Below are 15,293 nucleotides of genomic sequence, written 5' to 3'. Positions count from 1 at the left end.
CATTTTCGGCGAATGCCTTTGCCCACTCGACAAGCGACCGCCGCCGCCACCGAAACCCACCTCGCTCCTACGGCCCACTCACTGGGCTCTTCCTCGACGGCTCCCCTCGCTTACGGAGAATCACTTAAACGGAGCAAGGGTGGCAGAGGAGTTGTCGATTCAGGCGAGCCTGGGGTGCCGAGTGAACAAATCGGACCGAAAGACCGAGTGAAAGAGGAAGGACAGCTATGAGGGCGGATGGGGCGTCGAGAAAGGTTCCGAAGCGTCTTCGTGGCCGCGGATGGAAGAGGAGCAGGGGGGGGGGGCGCGGCTCGGAGGCAAGTGGTGACGGTGTTCTTATCGTAACGGCAAACATCGAATCAGACATCGTGTCAGTTTGTCACAGCCGGCTAAATAGCTATTTCCGTTCGCGTTTCCGGTCAGTTAGGGATCATTTAAGCGTCCTGGCGAGCCGGTACGTCCCGACAGGGAGCGGCAAAGCCAGCTCACCTAAAGCGCTGTCCGTACCGCCTCGGTCAAATGGGAACTGCGCGGGGCAGGTCGACCTTAAGCTGTGGGTTGACATCGGCGCCTTTGCCTGTGGCACTGGCGGGCTACAGATTCGCTGATAAACTTTTTACTTCCTGACTCCTCCTGTTTATGTCTTGCGCTTCGCATCCCCAATAGTTTTCGAAAGCGAAACGAAGGAGTCGTCACCGATCCAGATATCCGGACTTGAAGTTGAGACTTTGCAGCTCAGCGCGAGTCATTTTGACTCTTCTACGAACGGGAACAGCTCCGCCTCAGGTTAGAAGCCCGATCAACGACCGGCGTTCCGCTATCGGGATCAGAAGTCTCCAAATCGCTATAACCAAGCGAATCAAAGGGGCCACCGGAAGCGCAAGGCACACGAGCGCGGCTCGGTGACGATTTCTCGTCCGAAAGCGAATACTCCGAGTTCTCTCCATGAAGTGTGAAAGAAGAAAGTGCTGAACGATGTCAAACGTCTGAGGGGGCTCCGAGCAAACACTACCGAAGAATGCGCATCCGGAAGTGTTCGAGATTTATGCAAAACAATGGAAGATGCCTTCGTGTTGATTCCGAATCTCGCAGCGGCAGCTCCCTCGGCTCCCCGATATTCTCTTGAACGTCAGCGCAGCCTGATTATTTGTAAACAATCGCTTGACGTGATACCATATGGAATTGGCGATGGACCTGGGGTTCGATTCCAGGCACCCGGAACACCGTTTGGATCGGGCGATGGTCTCGAAATGGCTTCGAAAACCGTGAGTCAGGCTCATTATTATCAGTTCATAAGGTGGAAAAGCTCCTGGGCGCTCCGGAACTCTGATTCGATGATGATGGAGATGTATCTCGATCTCCAAGGAACTCAAGGAGGATTATCGCCCATCGAGAAGTTGGGCTAGTGTGCGCTTTGGGAGCAGTTCGTGATAGTGTTGAGACTTTCGGCGATCCGGAGACGATATCCAAAAGAGCAAAAGTGTTGGGAAATATTGCAATCACGCCAGCTATCCCGGACACTTAGTCTCTCGGCAGTTGTTTTTGTCTTGGCTGCCGGAACTGAAAGCTCAGGAGAATATTTCCCATCAAAGAGGTTTTAGGCCAACAATCCCTGCTTCGTCTGCCTCGCGAAGAAGCCTAAAAGCTTTGTGTAGCAATATCGAATGCGGTAAAGCTTCCTCCCTGCTTACTCTCCTCCCTGGTCCAGTAGTCGTTGGCTCGACTGACTGGGTGGGCAGTCAACCAACCAACCAACCGACCGACCAAGCAACCAACCAGCCGACCGGCTTGCCCCTCGCTCGGCCAAGATGAAGTCAGCCTCACGCCAGGCGTCGATGCGTGAATGATGAAATATCTCCGTCCGCTAATTTCGCCGAGCGAGGGGAAGAAGGCGATTGGCATTCCTTCTCGACAACACTATCCAGACCTTACGTCACAAGCTCATCGTTCCACTGCCGCCTCGCCCGGCAACTCCCGATACCGCTGCCGGTCCTGCTCACAAGTGCAATAAATATCTCGCCTTTTTACCTGTCTGCAACGTCTCCCGAGCGACGAATTCGGTACTGCAGTCTCGACGCCGGGAGTACTCCTTCCTCTTAGATCCCGAGGAGAGAGAGCTCGCAGGGAGAACAAACCCGGGCCTGGAATCCCGTGATCGGTTGGATATCGCAGACTGAAATTCGAGGAAAACCCTCAATCAATCATCCCATCGTTCACGATTCGACTATTTCGACCAACGGATCTCACCCCTGGAGCCCTCCTCCTCTGTTCCTCTCTATTAAGGGTTCTCTAATTATTCGATTGCAGGCTGGCTGTGGACATCCCCGGAGGGACCGTTATCGGACCAAACGCGAATCTCATCACAACATTCTTTGTCTTCGATGCCTCGACACGAGGCTCCGGGATCCGGAAGACACCGAATTACTAGGCAACGACCTTAGGAACCTCAACACCTGTCTGAGACAGATCGACTCCGCTCTGTCTCGGAGACTCCGCTCATCCAAAATGGAGAAACCCGCCCGGGGATTCCGCTTAATCAAGAGACTCCTTCCACTGTGCTCCTCTATTACCTCTCTCTCGGCAAGCGGCTACAGATCCGTTACGTTGTTTCTGTTGTTGCTTGATTTCCGAGAAATTCCGCTAGAGTTGATAAAAGAACTGCAAGGACACCTCCCTCGGATGCCACGAGAATGTCGAGTAGTAATTGTTGAGGTGTTAGCGAATATCGATATCCCGATTTGCGAAATCGCTCCGCACGCGAGAGAAATTTTCGACGCCGTGGATTCAGAACTCACAGCCGCGACCATGCGACTGCTTCACGACCTTGCTGTCTTCGATCTGAGCGTCCTCGATTCCTACGTTAGAAAACTCTTCATCCTGCTGGAGGAAGATCTCGGGGATAAAACGCCAGATTTGCTTCGAGGACTACTGTTTGTTACCGGAGCGTCACCAATCTTGCTCTTCCATCCGGAAGAAATGAACATACTGAAGGCTCTGAGTCCATTCATGAGCAGGAGACGAGCAGAAATTGTTTGCGGCATCCTGTACATGAGCGTCGAGGACGAGTACGTCATGGACATCCTCATGCAGAGCGGCGTCCTCTTCCGGTTGGCGGAATTGGCGCTCACAAGCGTGAACGTTGAATGCGTGAAAATATTCCTAAACTGCTTAAGCGACCTTTCCAAGGTGAACGCCGGTCGACTACTCACCTCGGAAAGCGCTCCGGGAATCTTTACGGTGCTCGTAGTCTTCCTTCAGAGAACGATGTTCGACGCAGACATCGTACTAAGCCTACTTCAGCTGTTAACGTCTTTGATCGACTGCAGACAATTTCGGAGCATGCCAAAAGCCCAGGCAGACTTGCTGCTGGACCAATTGGACGGCTTGTGTCAGGAAAAAGGAGGAGAAGGAGAAGAGGACGACGGCGGCGGCGTCGTCCTTGAAATAGGCACAGCTGCCGTGAAGTGCTTCGGATGTTTGCTCGTTACGGACAAACTGCCTTCAGACGCCTCTTTTGACAGGTGCCTCAACGTGTTCGGAAAAAGCATTCGAGCACTCGAAAGAGGGAAAATCACTTTCGATCACTTCGTCGATTGTGCAACGGCATTCTCTAAATGGAGCTTGCGCGTTAAAAACGAATCTCTGCTGCCAGTGGGGTTCGTGCCCGACTGGATCGACAACTTCGTTCTCGGGCTCCTCGAGCGCTACTTCGTACGCAACGGACACTGCAACGCGGCGTGCTCGGAGCTCGCTCGCAGAAGAGTATTGGTTCTGTTGAGGAATTCTCTGGAACTTGTTGGCGCCAGCGATCGGTCCCCGATGCATTGGGAAGCCAGTCTGAAACTCTCCTGGGCTCTGGTCGAGCGTGAAATGGACTCGCCCGAAGCGCGTGCCTTCATTGCAACGTTTATCTCAACTTTGAGTCCCATAGCCGCAGCCGCCGCCACCGTCACAGATGCAAGTTTGGAGAACGCAAGATATTTGCGAACGGCGGCCCAAAGCGTTGACCTCGCAACGCAAGACGATATCGTCTCGTGTTTGATCCTGTACAACACTGAGGCACATTTTCTCCCGCATCGAGCCCCCCCCTCAGACGAACGCTTGTGCGAACTCATCAATGGCATCGTGCGAGGCGTTTCTCGATGGCGGCGCTCGAGCCTCGTAAGGGCGATACGACTGCTCGTCGAGCTCTTGCCACCCGAAGCCGGAAACCCGATCCGGGCTCTGCTCCGAAAGCTGATACTCTCCTTGCCGCCCGACATTTTTCGCAGCTGTTTGTCGTGTTTGGCAAATAGTCGGACCACGCGGCAACTCATTTTTGAGAACCACGACATGGAGAAGTTGGCGAATAGCGTTATTGAAAAACTTTCTACATCCCGCAAAATAAGCGCGCTGCTCGATGCCGCGGAAAAAAGTTCCGTGAACGTCTCCATGCGTGTCGTTAACGCATTGCTCTCACCCGATGCGCACGGAGATCTTCTGAGACAGTTGAAGAGGGGGGCATCGCTTCCGCGAAGAATCGTTGAAATTCTATTCGACATCATATCTAGGAATCGACAGGGGGAATCCTGGAAGATCCTGGCTGCGATGAGGATACTTGATTTAGTGATTGATGAAACGGAGGAATTTCATCATAAACTCCCGCCGGTTTTCACAGCCCTCATAGATTTGTACTCTATTGAAGAATCGCCTGAAATTCCTCGTTGGCTCTTGCGTAGGCTCCAGGCAGGTTTCGATATTCGAAATGAACCGGCGATTCCTCATTTCTTGCTGCGCAACTTCCTCAGACAAGTTACCCGGGTCGATTGGCTGATCGCACTCGAGCTGTATCTGGAACTAGACGATAGGGTCCCAGGTCTCGAGGTGCACGTGGAATGGGCAAAAATCGAAGCTCACTTAGGAATTCGAGGAGACAGGAGCGGCATCGTCCTGCGGTCAATCCGCATGTCTCTGAAGAAATGTGGGTCTCTGATCATCAAACCCTCCTTAGGTTTAAATTTCATCTCCTCTTTCTGTTCGGGTTGCTTGGACAGCTCCACGTTTGAGCAAGAGGCGCTCGATGTCCTCCTCGAGATTGAACACCCTGATAGATGGTCTCTAGCTTCTTCGGTTGCCCTGGCACGGATGCAAGCTCCTCCCAGATACTCGAAGAAGATCACCGCGAAACTTCTGATCGAATGCTTGGAGCTCTACCGGATAGAGTGGATTTCTTCGATGATTCAATGGTTTACGGACAATGCGGACGATATCGGAGCTGCCCTATGGTCGGAATTCGCCTCGAAGGTCGAAGACGTGGCGGAAGTATGTCCTGCCAACCCTTTCTCGACAGTAGCGACGCCATCGACAGATCTAGAACCTAGACTCGATGAGAATAAAGTTTTGGCACGATGAGTGAAGTCTTGTGGGAAGTGTCTCTGGGGGAATCGTCTAGGAAGCGATTGCTGAAGTCTCATTCGATCACGGCCTTGACGGTGGAGATTCAATACGGGAACTTTACTAAATATGTACGCATGTATGTATGTTGGATAATGCTCAGTTGTAAATAAAGCTGTGATTGCCGTGAGTTCCGAACGTCATCAGGAAAACGTACTGTCAATTGAAAGGAAATTTCCTCTACTTTGAAGAGGAAAAGCAAGAAGTGGACCTCGCGCCACGCTTCGATCCTCATTGACTTTAACAACAAGCTCCGAAACATCAGAGTATGCTCACAGATAGCACTTAATTGGCACAGTGCTTTACGAGCCGTTTTATAGGACGAGGAATTGCTTCGCTTCAATAATAGCGTGGCGAGCCGGAGGGACCCGGTTTTCGGACAACTTTCCAAAGTGAAGCCTTTCTAAGCGCTCGACGTGATGTTTGCGAACTGCTGGCGAGCTACAATCCCCTGAGTGCAGAGTCATCAGGTCAGCTTAATTGATGGGAGTCTCAAACTATTTGCGGTCGACCTCTCTCGAACGACCTGACCGTCGAAGGGACGGAAGAGCACACGGCTCGGCCGTCCAGACCTCGCTCACATCTGTTTGAGTATTTTATGAGCATTCGGAGATGCGGTTCCGTCCCGGCGGGGAGAATACGAAGCTCGCAGTAGGAAGGACGTAGGAATCGAATGGATGCGGTTGGGAGGAGTCCGTGACAAAAACGCAATTGAAACGTTCCCTGTATGAGCGAGGCCTCCTGGAAAAGCGAGACGGCCTGAGAAAACGGACACCTGTGTATGCGCAATCGGAGAAGCTCGTTAAAGGGGTCCGGCGAGTGGGGCATTGTTCTCAAGTCGGTCGGTGAGGGACCGTGGAGCGGAGTGGCGGCGGCGGCGAGGAGGGCGTGCTCTGCTGCCCAGGCCGTCATCAGCACCTCTACGATTGACGGAGACCAGGTGGACCGGTTTTCTTCGAGGAAACCGCTCCGCACGGTAGGGAGTCTATTCCCGCTCACTTAGTAAACAAAGGCTGAGCTCGATAAAAGCTTTGAATGAGCTCATCTATTTGTAGAAGAGGGCTACTTCCGGTTGGATTGGGTCGTGCACGCTCACCTCTGCGTACCTGCATGCGTGCATCAATCCAGCCTTACGAGCGCTCTCTAACGCCGAGGAAGACGTAAGGACGACAGACAGACAGATGAGCGAGAAAAACCATGGGGCTCGGAGGCACAGGTAACGATAAGGAGCTCCAGGAATCCAGCAACGGCATCGTTTTTGGTATTCGTTCCGCTTCGCTATTGCTCTGAATCTCACTCGATGTACTTTGGGATCTTCCGCTACTTATATCGCGCCGTGCAAGGTAGTGTTGAAGGGATGATTCGATGCCAGAGAGACGAGGATCTATTTGGGAGGAGAGTTTCGCTTAGGTCCAGCCTCCCCGCGAGAAAAGCTTAGAACGGCTCGCGTCGTGACACCTTGACTCTCCGCTGGAGTCACGCGGACTCTGAAGGAGTGCTCCCACATGGGGTCGCGGAAAGATGAGGTTAAGCCGTAAGAGCTCCGGGATCATAATCAAGAGGATAGACCAATCTATCGCCCATAGGGAGACAGTGGAGCCCCGATAGCATCGCGAGAAAACACCTGTGCATCCGACGCTCGCTCGTTCCTTCTCATGATCTAGTGCTGATCTTCCCTTGGGGCCCTTGCGAAACTCACCATCTTCTCTCTATTCTGCATTGTTGATGCGTCCGTCACTTCTAATTCGGTGCGGTATGTCCAACAGTCGTGAGTCAATCGACTTAGCCTCAGAACTGTCGCAGAGAGGCGGAAGCGATTTTTGGGCCGTCATGCGTCATTCCGTCATGTCGAAGGGACCGGGGCCCTAGCATTTGGGGATTCAGCTCGTACAAAGGCTAATTACGAGTCATGAGCCGGCAGGGTATACAGAAAATAGGCGAACTTACAGGGCTGCTTTGTGCGTGCATTTACTCTCTTTTCTATTGAGTTGATCATCATTTTATATACAGTTCATGGATATCAGAGTCTCGGGTCAAGCGACAACGAACTCCAACATGAAATTCAGCTGTCTTGGGGCTCGATCACGTCGAGACACGCATCTGCAAACTCCACGAATAGCGGCTCCTGTAAAGGCAGCGAATTATGCGTGAAACTCTTACGCCAACACTTCACGAGAATGAAGAGCTTTCGGAGTCATCGCAGCGAACACAGCAATGATGGTTGAGAGGACTTGTCGAAGAGCAGCATGCGATCTCCCTTGTCCTCATTATTCTCTTGGACGTCGCGTAATATCAAATGCTGTGGAGCGAATGAGGCCTATATCCAGTTGGCAAATCGCTATTCGAGCGCGTCCTCGTTCATTAGGTACGAAGAACCGCGATCGCCAGAACTCTACAGTCGACTGTGATGACTGATTATGCGGAAGAGTTGCTCATTCACTTTTTTCTAAGATTCAGCTCGAGGGGACGTCACGTGGTCATTCCTCTCGGGGCGGTCCGGCGAATATCGGAATCAGAACGATAAGCAGTTGAGATCCCGGATCTTGTGCATCGATATTATCAATGTCCGACCCTGATTTCGGAATGATCCTCCGGAACCAGGATTGAAGCACGCGGCTTCATGAAACTCGCCCTTCCGCGGGGGAGCATCTCGCACTCTCACAACGCAACACGGGAATGTTCCGCCTGTAACTTACTTTCATCAAGTGGTCGAGCGTCTTCGAAGGATCTCTCTCCGAAGCAAGAGATCTAATGAGCTCTCTGAGATGCGGGTTCCCGAGCGATTCTCGAAGGGTTTGAGATGTCTTCAAATACTCCAGAAGTCTGGGAGGGACCTGTAACGTTTCCAATATCAAGTCAATGGCTCGGTGGAGGGAACGATCGGTCGGTCAGCAACAGTTCCTACAGACTAGACGATCGGAAATCGACCAACGTTAGGGAGGCAAACTCACAACGTCTTCGCGCGGATAATCCCTGCGATTGGCGATCAAGTCGGATTCACGAGGTGCCCTGGAAATTCCTCGAGGTTAGCGATAATCGCATAGCGTATCATGGTCTCGGTTTCAGAGAAGGAAGCGAGGACTTCTCAAATTAGTTCTCTGTACACATACGCCTTCTGGGGTTCAGCCACAAACTTCCTGCACTCCTGGGTGGATCGGTGTTCCTTGAAGCAATTGAGAGAGCAGTATCTCAAGAGACATGTGCACTTGTACTTGGAATCTTCGAGGCAACAAACTTCACAAGACATTTTGAGAATTTTGAGAATTGTGGGTAGATTCTCTTCGCCCTCCGAATCTGAGGCCACTCATTTGTTTTCGTGAGCACATGGTACCCGAGCAGACGAAAGAGAGAGGGAAGGTGGAGAGCAGACTATTGACGTTCGCCCTGCAACCTGCGGTCTAGTCTACGGCGAACACTGAGTTCCGGACACGATCCGTTGAGCTGCAGCTCCAAGCGAAGTAGGATAGGGCCGGAAAGCAGCTCCCATGGATATTGATTGGAGTTCCTCGAAAATCGGAATCCCCTCCAGTTCCTCATTCCTCTGATCAGGGGTTCCCGGAAGGGGGTTCTGGCACCCCTTGGGGGTCCCAACTCCCGCTCTCGGTCGTGCCGCACATCGAAGAATCCCTTGGAAAAATATATTCGAGATATTGTAGCTTGTGAGAGTATCGACCAGCCCCAGTGCGTCAGAATTTCCCGCTATACTAAGGGCTTACTGGATGAAAAACAGGAGCATATTCTTCATCCGGCAGAGCCACCGACTAGTACGTTCGGAATGACATCGCAAGGAGTCCCGAGCTCAGCCGAGGTTTCCGGAGGGGGTCCCTAGCACAGCCGAGGACTTCGGAGGGGGTCCCGCGTTGAAGAAGAATCAGTAGGCACTGCCTTCGATCGTCTTCCTGATAACACCATCTTCATCCGGGGGAGAGAGCTCTAATTTTGAATGACCCTCGATATTGATCGATGATGTTCTGTTTCCCATTATCAATGAGTGATGAGTAATGAGCAATCAGAGAAGTCACTGCAGGTTTGGTCCGCAACTTCTCAATTCTACTTACAGTTCTTGAATAGATTCCACAGGGTCCGCGTCGAGTGCAGTCTGTGCGCGCGAACCCGATGAATTGAAAGGATCCGTGGTCCGAGTGCTCATGGCGCTGAAGTCCCGGGAGTCGAAATGTTGGTGATAGCCTGATGGCCGACGATTCTTGCGGGATGAGAGTCGATGCTCTCATTCAGAGATCTCTCATCAGCTCTCCTCCGTCGCGGTCGTGAACCTAGAATCAGCTGAGCTCTCCGCCTGTGGCCATCGATTTCTTGAAATCGAATCTCTACGATATCAGACGGTAGAAATCTGTCAGTTTCATCGAGTCTGAGCGCAAATGAACAATCGGAACGTCATTGAGCTCAGATTCCGCGTATTCCCATCGAGAGTGGTGGCAATTTCAGCAACTCAAATTTCCCGGCAATCCCCCTCGAACCAGCAGGTCTAAAGTACATCATCTAATCTTCTATCTACGCTGGATTAGGGAGAAAGAACAGGCCTGAAAGTCGATTTCAAGTCGATACTAAGTTCCGCTGGGATTATCTAACGATGAAAGATAGAATGGACTCGGATTAACACCGCAGGTCTGATAGTTCATTACAGTTCATGACTGGCAATCACTACGGGAAGCTTATCCTCCATCCTGCTAAAGGAACCTTCAGGCCGGGAGCAGTATGATTCCCAACATTCCACAAACCCCGTTCGGATGATGAGACAGGGAGACGTATTTCAATCTTATAAGCGCAAAAGTCCCTGATCGCTATCGGAGCCTCGACCATATCAGAGGCAACTCTCTGTCAGAAAGCAGCTCTCTCAGGCCGTGACCGGAAGTGTCGGGAAATTTGCGGTAATTTTGAATCATCACAACACTTAGGGAGGAACTATGATCGAGATAACCGAATTTTTGTTCGCGGAGAAGGGAATGGGGACTTGTGTGACCGCCGATTCTGCTGGTGGCGGGCTAATTTGAATCCGGAGCATATGAGGTGAGAGGGTCCGGAGAAAGGATAGCAGCAAGGGCGGCGGTGAGAGCAGCAGTAGTTTCTGAGCCGCCGTAGTCTTGCGGACATCAAAAAAAGCCGAGAGGAAACGGCGAGCTCAGCCACTAATCTTCTGTGGTATGGATTAGCATCGACTCGGAAGGATGACCATTGCTCAGGTTGGTTCCAAGCTTTCGAGATGACGGACGAGAAAGACTGCGGAAGGGTTCTGCAACGGAACGAGGTGCTGTTTGTGACGTCGTTGTGAATATTTTCTGAATTGCTGCGTAAATTCTGGTGCTCGTCCTGCTTTGCGAGGGAACTTCGGGGATTTTCAATCTTGAGTACCAGTAGAGATCGATCCGGTGATGAACCAATCGTGCCAGTCCGCTGCCGGAGTTCCCCCCTGGGCTCCGAACCAAGTCCGTCACTTCAGGTTCAGGCAAACAAGTGGAGCTCGATTCTGTGCATTAGTCATATTCGGAGGCCTCATCTGGCATGTTTATGGACGGATCACGCGACTTGATCTAAGCGTCTAGCGTTTTTGACTGCTCTGAAACTTTCGAGATGCTCCGACCTCAGAGACTGTTCGTAGCTTCCGCCTCAATGATGAAGATAACGGCTCTCACAAATTGTATTTGGTGTTCAACTTGATCGTTATCTCCGAAAATCCCTCTCAACAAGAGGGGGCCCTTGATTTCCGGGGGGTTGAAGGAGTCCAAGAGCTTCCAGCGGACGGCTTTCCGCGAGCTTGACAATCAGCTGATTGTCGGTTTCCACCCAGCTCCCAGAACTCATGGCTCATGGCCCACCGGAAATCTTGATGACGTATGACGTCTGCGAACTTCGATTGGGAGGAACCCTGTCAAAAACTCATGGAAGTCAGACGATATCCTCCGTCCCGTAGTTTGGAATCTAAAACCGTTCAAGTTTTCCGATGATGGATTTCTGGCATCTGACTCAGTGTATGAATTTCAGGACCAAGAGCAGCTGGCGTGCTGCCAGGATGAAGTCAACTCCGGCAACCAGAAGGTCGATGTGGGAGGTTCATCGCCGATATTTGCCTCCCAGGATCGTACTGACAATGCCCTGATTGAGTCCGAGTTCTCAGCGTCGATAGATGTTCAGGATGGCGTGGGATGCTGTCATCCGTCCACCAGACTTCACAGATATTTCGTTTTGTTCTTCATGTGCTTCCTCGCTTTCGGTGAGTATTCTGCGGGTTGTCTCCGATAATTTACGGAAGCTATAATTCACCCGTTGGAGAGCTCTACGACCGCGCGCGAGAATCGTTAATTTGACGAATGATTTCTAAGAACCCAGCTGGAACCGTTCGAGCCATTTCACGTGATCCAACTGCTGTCTAATCCTTGAGCATATGTTGCGCTTCCGTTTCGTGAGATTTTGAGAGACCGCATGGAAAGTCCACGGAGACTGTGGCTGTCCGAGATTCCAGCTCGATGATGCTTGCCCTCTAGATTGGGCGAATCCAATTCCAATCCAGAGAAACGTGCTGAACGAAAAAAATCGCGGCTACCGCCACGGAATTACGTATGCCCGATCGGTCAGAAGCGCTCCACGTCTCCGGGAGTTTGGCAAAAACTCTTAGACAGTCTCACGCCAACGGCGAATTTGTCTCTCCGGACGAATACAAATACATACATGGGGTTACAGGAATTCATCGGGGTATTTTCTTTCCAGGTTCTTACTTCTGCTACGACAATCCTGGCACATTGGAGAGCCAAATCGAAGCCGATTTGAACATTTCGGGAACCGCCTTCTCGAATTTCTATTCGTGGTACTCGTACCCGAACGTGATCCTCTCTTTTTTCGGAGGTTTCCTCATTGACACGGTTTTCGGTATTCGGATGGGGACGATTATTTTCGCCGGTCTAATTTGTATAGGTCAAGTCATTTTCGCTGGGGGAGCACTCGTGGACAATTTCTACGTGATGGTGCTAGGACGATTCGTTTTCGGGCAAGTAGAACTTGACACTATGACTCCCAGTGATCATACGAATTGGGCTTCCCACAGAAAGATCACGCTGTAAAAATAATTCTTTCGGGATAAACCCAAGATGGCGCGAAACGCCCTAAGACTTCCTCTGATTCCTCTGCAGTCTCGGAGGAGAATCTCTGGCGGTTGCTCAAAACACCTATTCCGTTTTGTGGTTCAAGGGCAAGGAACTTAACACAGTTTTCGGAGTCCAGTTGTCGGTAGCCCGATTGGTGAGTCCTCCATATGACCGAAAATGCATATCTTCAGTGCACGTGGATTCGCAAGAAGATATATTCGCGGATGAATCCGCAGTCGTTCCCCCAAAGGTCTCACCTCGACAGTTCTTCGCTTCCAGGGTAGTGTGGCAAACATGAATTCGATGCCATACCTGTATGACTACATCCAAGAGAGCTACAAAGGATCCTATGGTCTGGGTATCGCGCTCATGATCGGTTAGTCTCCCTCTCAGGCAACGATTTTCTAGACGAATACAGCACCCAAAATTGACGATTCTCTTCCCGAGAATGCCTTGCTCGGTTTGGACGGATCCCGAGAACAGTTCTGTCTGCCATCTCACGTATACTGACTAGGTGATCGTTCGCCTTCCAGCTGGACTTGTTTGTTTGTTTTCGCTGTTTTGTGCCATGGTTGTCGCGTACTACGACAGACGGGCTGAACGAATTCTTGTGCGTGAGAGCTCCGGCTCGGGCGAAGTCATCCAATTCAGCGATATAAAGCGCTTCCCTATGCAATTCTGGCTGCTCTGTATCATATGCGCTTTCTACTATTCAGCGATCACCCCGTTCATCTCTATCGCAGGGTGAGTAAAATCGAGCGCCCTGATAAATTTTTCTCTCGGACTTTTCCTAGCATTTCTTTCAAAGCTAAACCCGATTCCAGAGCTTGCTCAGTCCTAGCCCGGTGATCCTTACGCTTCCAGGAAATACTTAATATCGCAGTACAACATGACCGTGACGGAGGCTGATCGTGTGACGTCGATTCCATACACTGTTAGCGCCATCGTATCGCCTTTCTGCGGGCTCCTTTGTGATCTCACGGGTATGAACCTGCTTTGGACGATTGTTGCCGGACTTATCAGTACCGCCTGCCATCTAGCCTTCAGCTACCTGCCTATCGGTATAATTCCGCCGTCGGTCACCATGGTAAGCACACTCTTTGTCCTTCGGGATGCAAATGGGACCAGAGCCCGGTATCAAAGACCATCCGATCACGCCGCCCGCGGCATCTTGGAAATCCTCCAATAACCATGGACGTATTTCGACCTGCAGGGTGTTCTCGGTGTCGGATTCTCGTTGTTTGCCTGCGCGTTCTGGCCGATGGTCGCTATGTTGGTGCCCGAGCATCAATTGGGCACCGCATACGGTGCCATGCAATCCGTGCAGAACTTAGGACTCGCGGTTGTTATTCAGTCCGCCGAAATGTTGCGGGAGGCTTTTCCCACTTCGGAGGAAGGTCTCCAATGGTCGGAAGTGTATTTCATGCTGTGGATATCTTGTAAGTTTGACATACTGCATGCGTGCCGCAAGAAGGGAAAAATGAGAGCGAAAAATTCAGAGGCTCATCATAATTTGCTCAGGGTCAAGTATTTCCCCCTATTTTCTAATTTCGGTGTTTTTCCTCTACCAGTATCGCTCGTTCTGGGCTTCGTGCTCCAGATGCACAATACTGCGAAGAAAGGGGCTCTCAATCCCCCGCTGTACAGAAAACGGATATGTGGACGTGGGGACGAGGTGGACGACCGCGAAGCCTTGCTGAACCAGGATTAGAGCTCAAGTCTTTCTCGGAGTCATCCTGTCGTACGACATCGACCAGTTGTGATCGAGGAGTAGGTCCGAGCTCCCGCTGCTTCGAGGGCCCATTTTTGTACATTTGTCAATAGAGTTACCCAAACTGCCCCGCGTTATAGAATCTGGAAACCCTGTTGGGAGACACGATCTGACGCTGCCCGAAACGGAGTACTGAGAGAGATTTCCTGAATGTCGTAAGACCGCTCGAAACGCGAGTCATTGCGTCTCTCCTTGATGAACTCCATTTTATGATCAGCTGAAAATCAATCAATAAAGCTGAAAGGTTTCCGGATGAATTGAAGAACGCCCTCTCGACCTAAATCCATGACGTCCGAGAGGGTCCTCCCGGATGCGCGGATGAGAACGATCGATTTCGGTGAATCTCTAGCTATAGAAGTCTTAGTTCTAGATCTCCTAATCTTTATTCGACGGCGAATGTTTCAGAGAACTAGGTGGGGATAGCACAGGGAGGTCATTTCCTCCGAGACCGCTCGGATCGTAGCTCGAAAGCCACTCATAGCACCGGCGGAGGATCACATTCGCCGCTGCTGCTATCGGTTGAGTCGCTCTCGGAATTCTGGGGCTCGGGTGTCATAACTGTTGTAGATCCAGCAGCCGAGTCTTCCACCACCGACGTTCCCAGAGCCGACTGAATCCCATCGGTGGGATCTCTCCCAGTGGAGCTCTCGACCGGCCTGACGAGATCAGGACAGCCCGAGGGAGTGGGTGATTTCACGGCATGGTCAGCGTTGCATCCTGGTAGAGTCTCGTCCCAAATAGTTCCATCGGGACACAGTATCTCGAATCGTTCGTGCGCACAGTGATAAAAACGACGACAGAGTTTTTCATGAGACATGAACTGACCCGGGAACTTGCACTGGGGGCCAGTTTTGGGTGCCGAATCCCGAGCTACAAGGTAGACAGACTCCCGCGACACTGAGTATCCTGAAGCATGGCTAGTCGCCAAAGCCAGGAACAGAACTTGCCACGAGAAAGACATGGCCGATCCCAATGACGAGTCCGCGAGTTCG

General features: G+C 51.5%; 2 protein-coding genes across 2 annotated transcripts; one reads left to right on the top strand and one right to left on the bottom strand.

Annotated features, from left to right (window-relative positions):
• Positions 1-7,381: 7,381 nt before the first annotated feature.
• Positions 7,382-8,733, bottom strand: LOC100900133 (zinc finger HIT domain-containing protein 3). Its single transcript, XM_003745249.1, has 4 exons — positions 8,544-8,733; positions 8,385-8,442; positions 8,130-8,267; positions 7,382-7,558 (listed from the first exon to the last, which is right to left on the bottom strand). The coding sequence occupies exons 1-4, from the start codon at positions 8,678-8,680 to the stop codon at positions 7,496-7,498; spliced, it is 396 nt and encodes a 131-aa protein (XP_003745297.1). The 5' UTR covers positions 8,681-8,733; the 3' UTR covers positions 7,382-7,495.
• A 1,730-nt stretch (positions 8,734-10,463) lies between these two features.
• LOC100899987 (major facilitator superfamily domain-containing protein 1) lies at positions 10,464-14,557 on the top strand. Its single transcript, XM_003745248.2, has 9 exons — positions 10,464-10,634; positions 11,434-11,662; positions 12,157-12,433; positions 12,576-12,684; positions 12,810-12,906; positions 13,064-13,274; positions 13,395-13,617; positions 13,744-13,969; positions 14,102-14,557. Exons 1-9 carry the CDS (start codon positions 10,620-10,622, stop codon positions 14,239-14,241), a joined length of 1,527 nt encoding a protein of 508 aa, XP_003745296.1. The 5' UTR covers positions 10,464-10,619; the 3' UTR covers positions 14,242-14,557.
• The last annotated feature ends 736 nt before the right edge of the window (positions 14,558-15,293 follow it).

The sequence above is a fragment of the Galendromus occidentalis genome, unplaced genomic scaffold (genome assembly GCF_000255335.2).
Source record: "Galendromus occidentalis unplaced genomic scaffold, Mocc_1.1 scf7180000077480, whole genome shotgun sequence".
Lineage (NCBI taxonomy): Eukaryota > Metazoa > Arthropoda > Arachnida > Mesostigmata > Phytoseiidae > Galendromus > Galendromus occidentalis.
The sequence above is the reverse complement of the archived record's forward strand: the minus strand, read 5'-3'. Positions and strand labels throughout refer to the sequence as shown.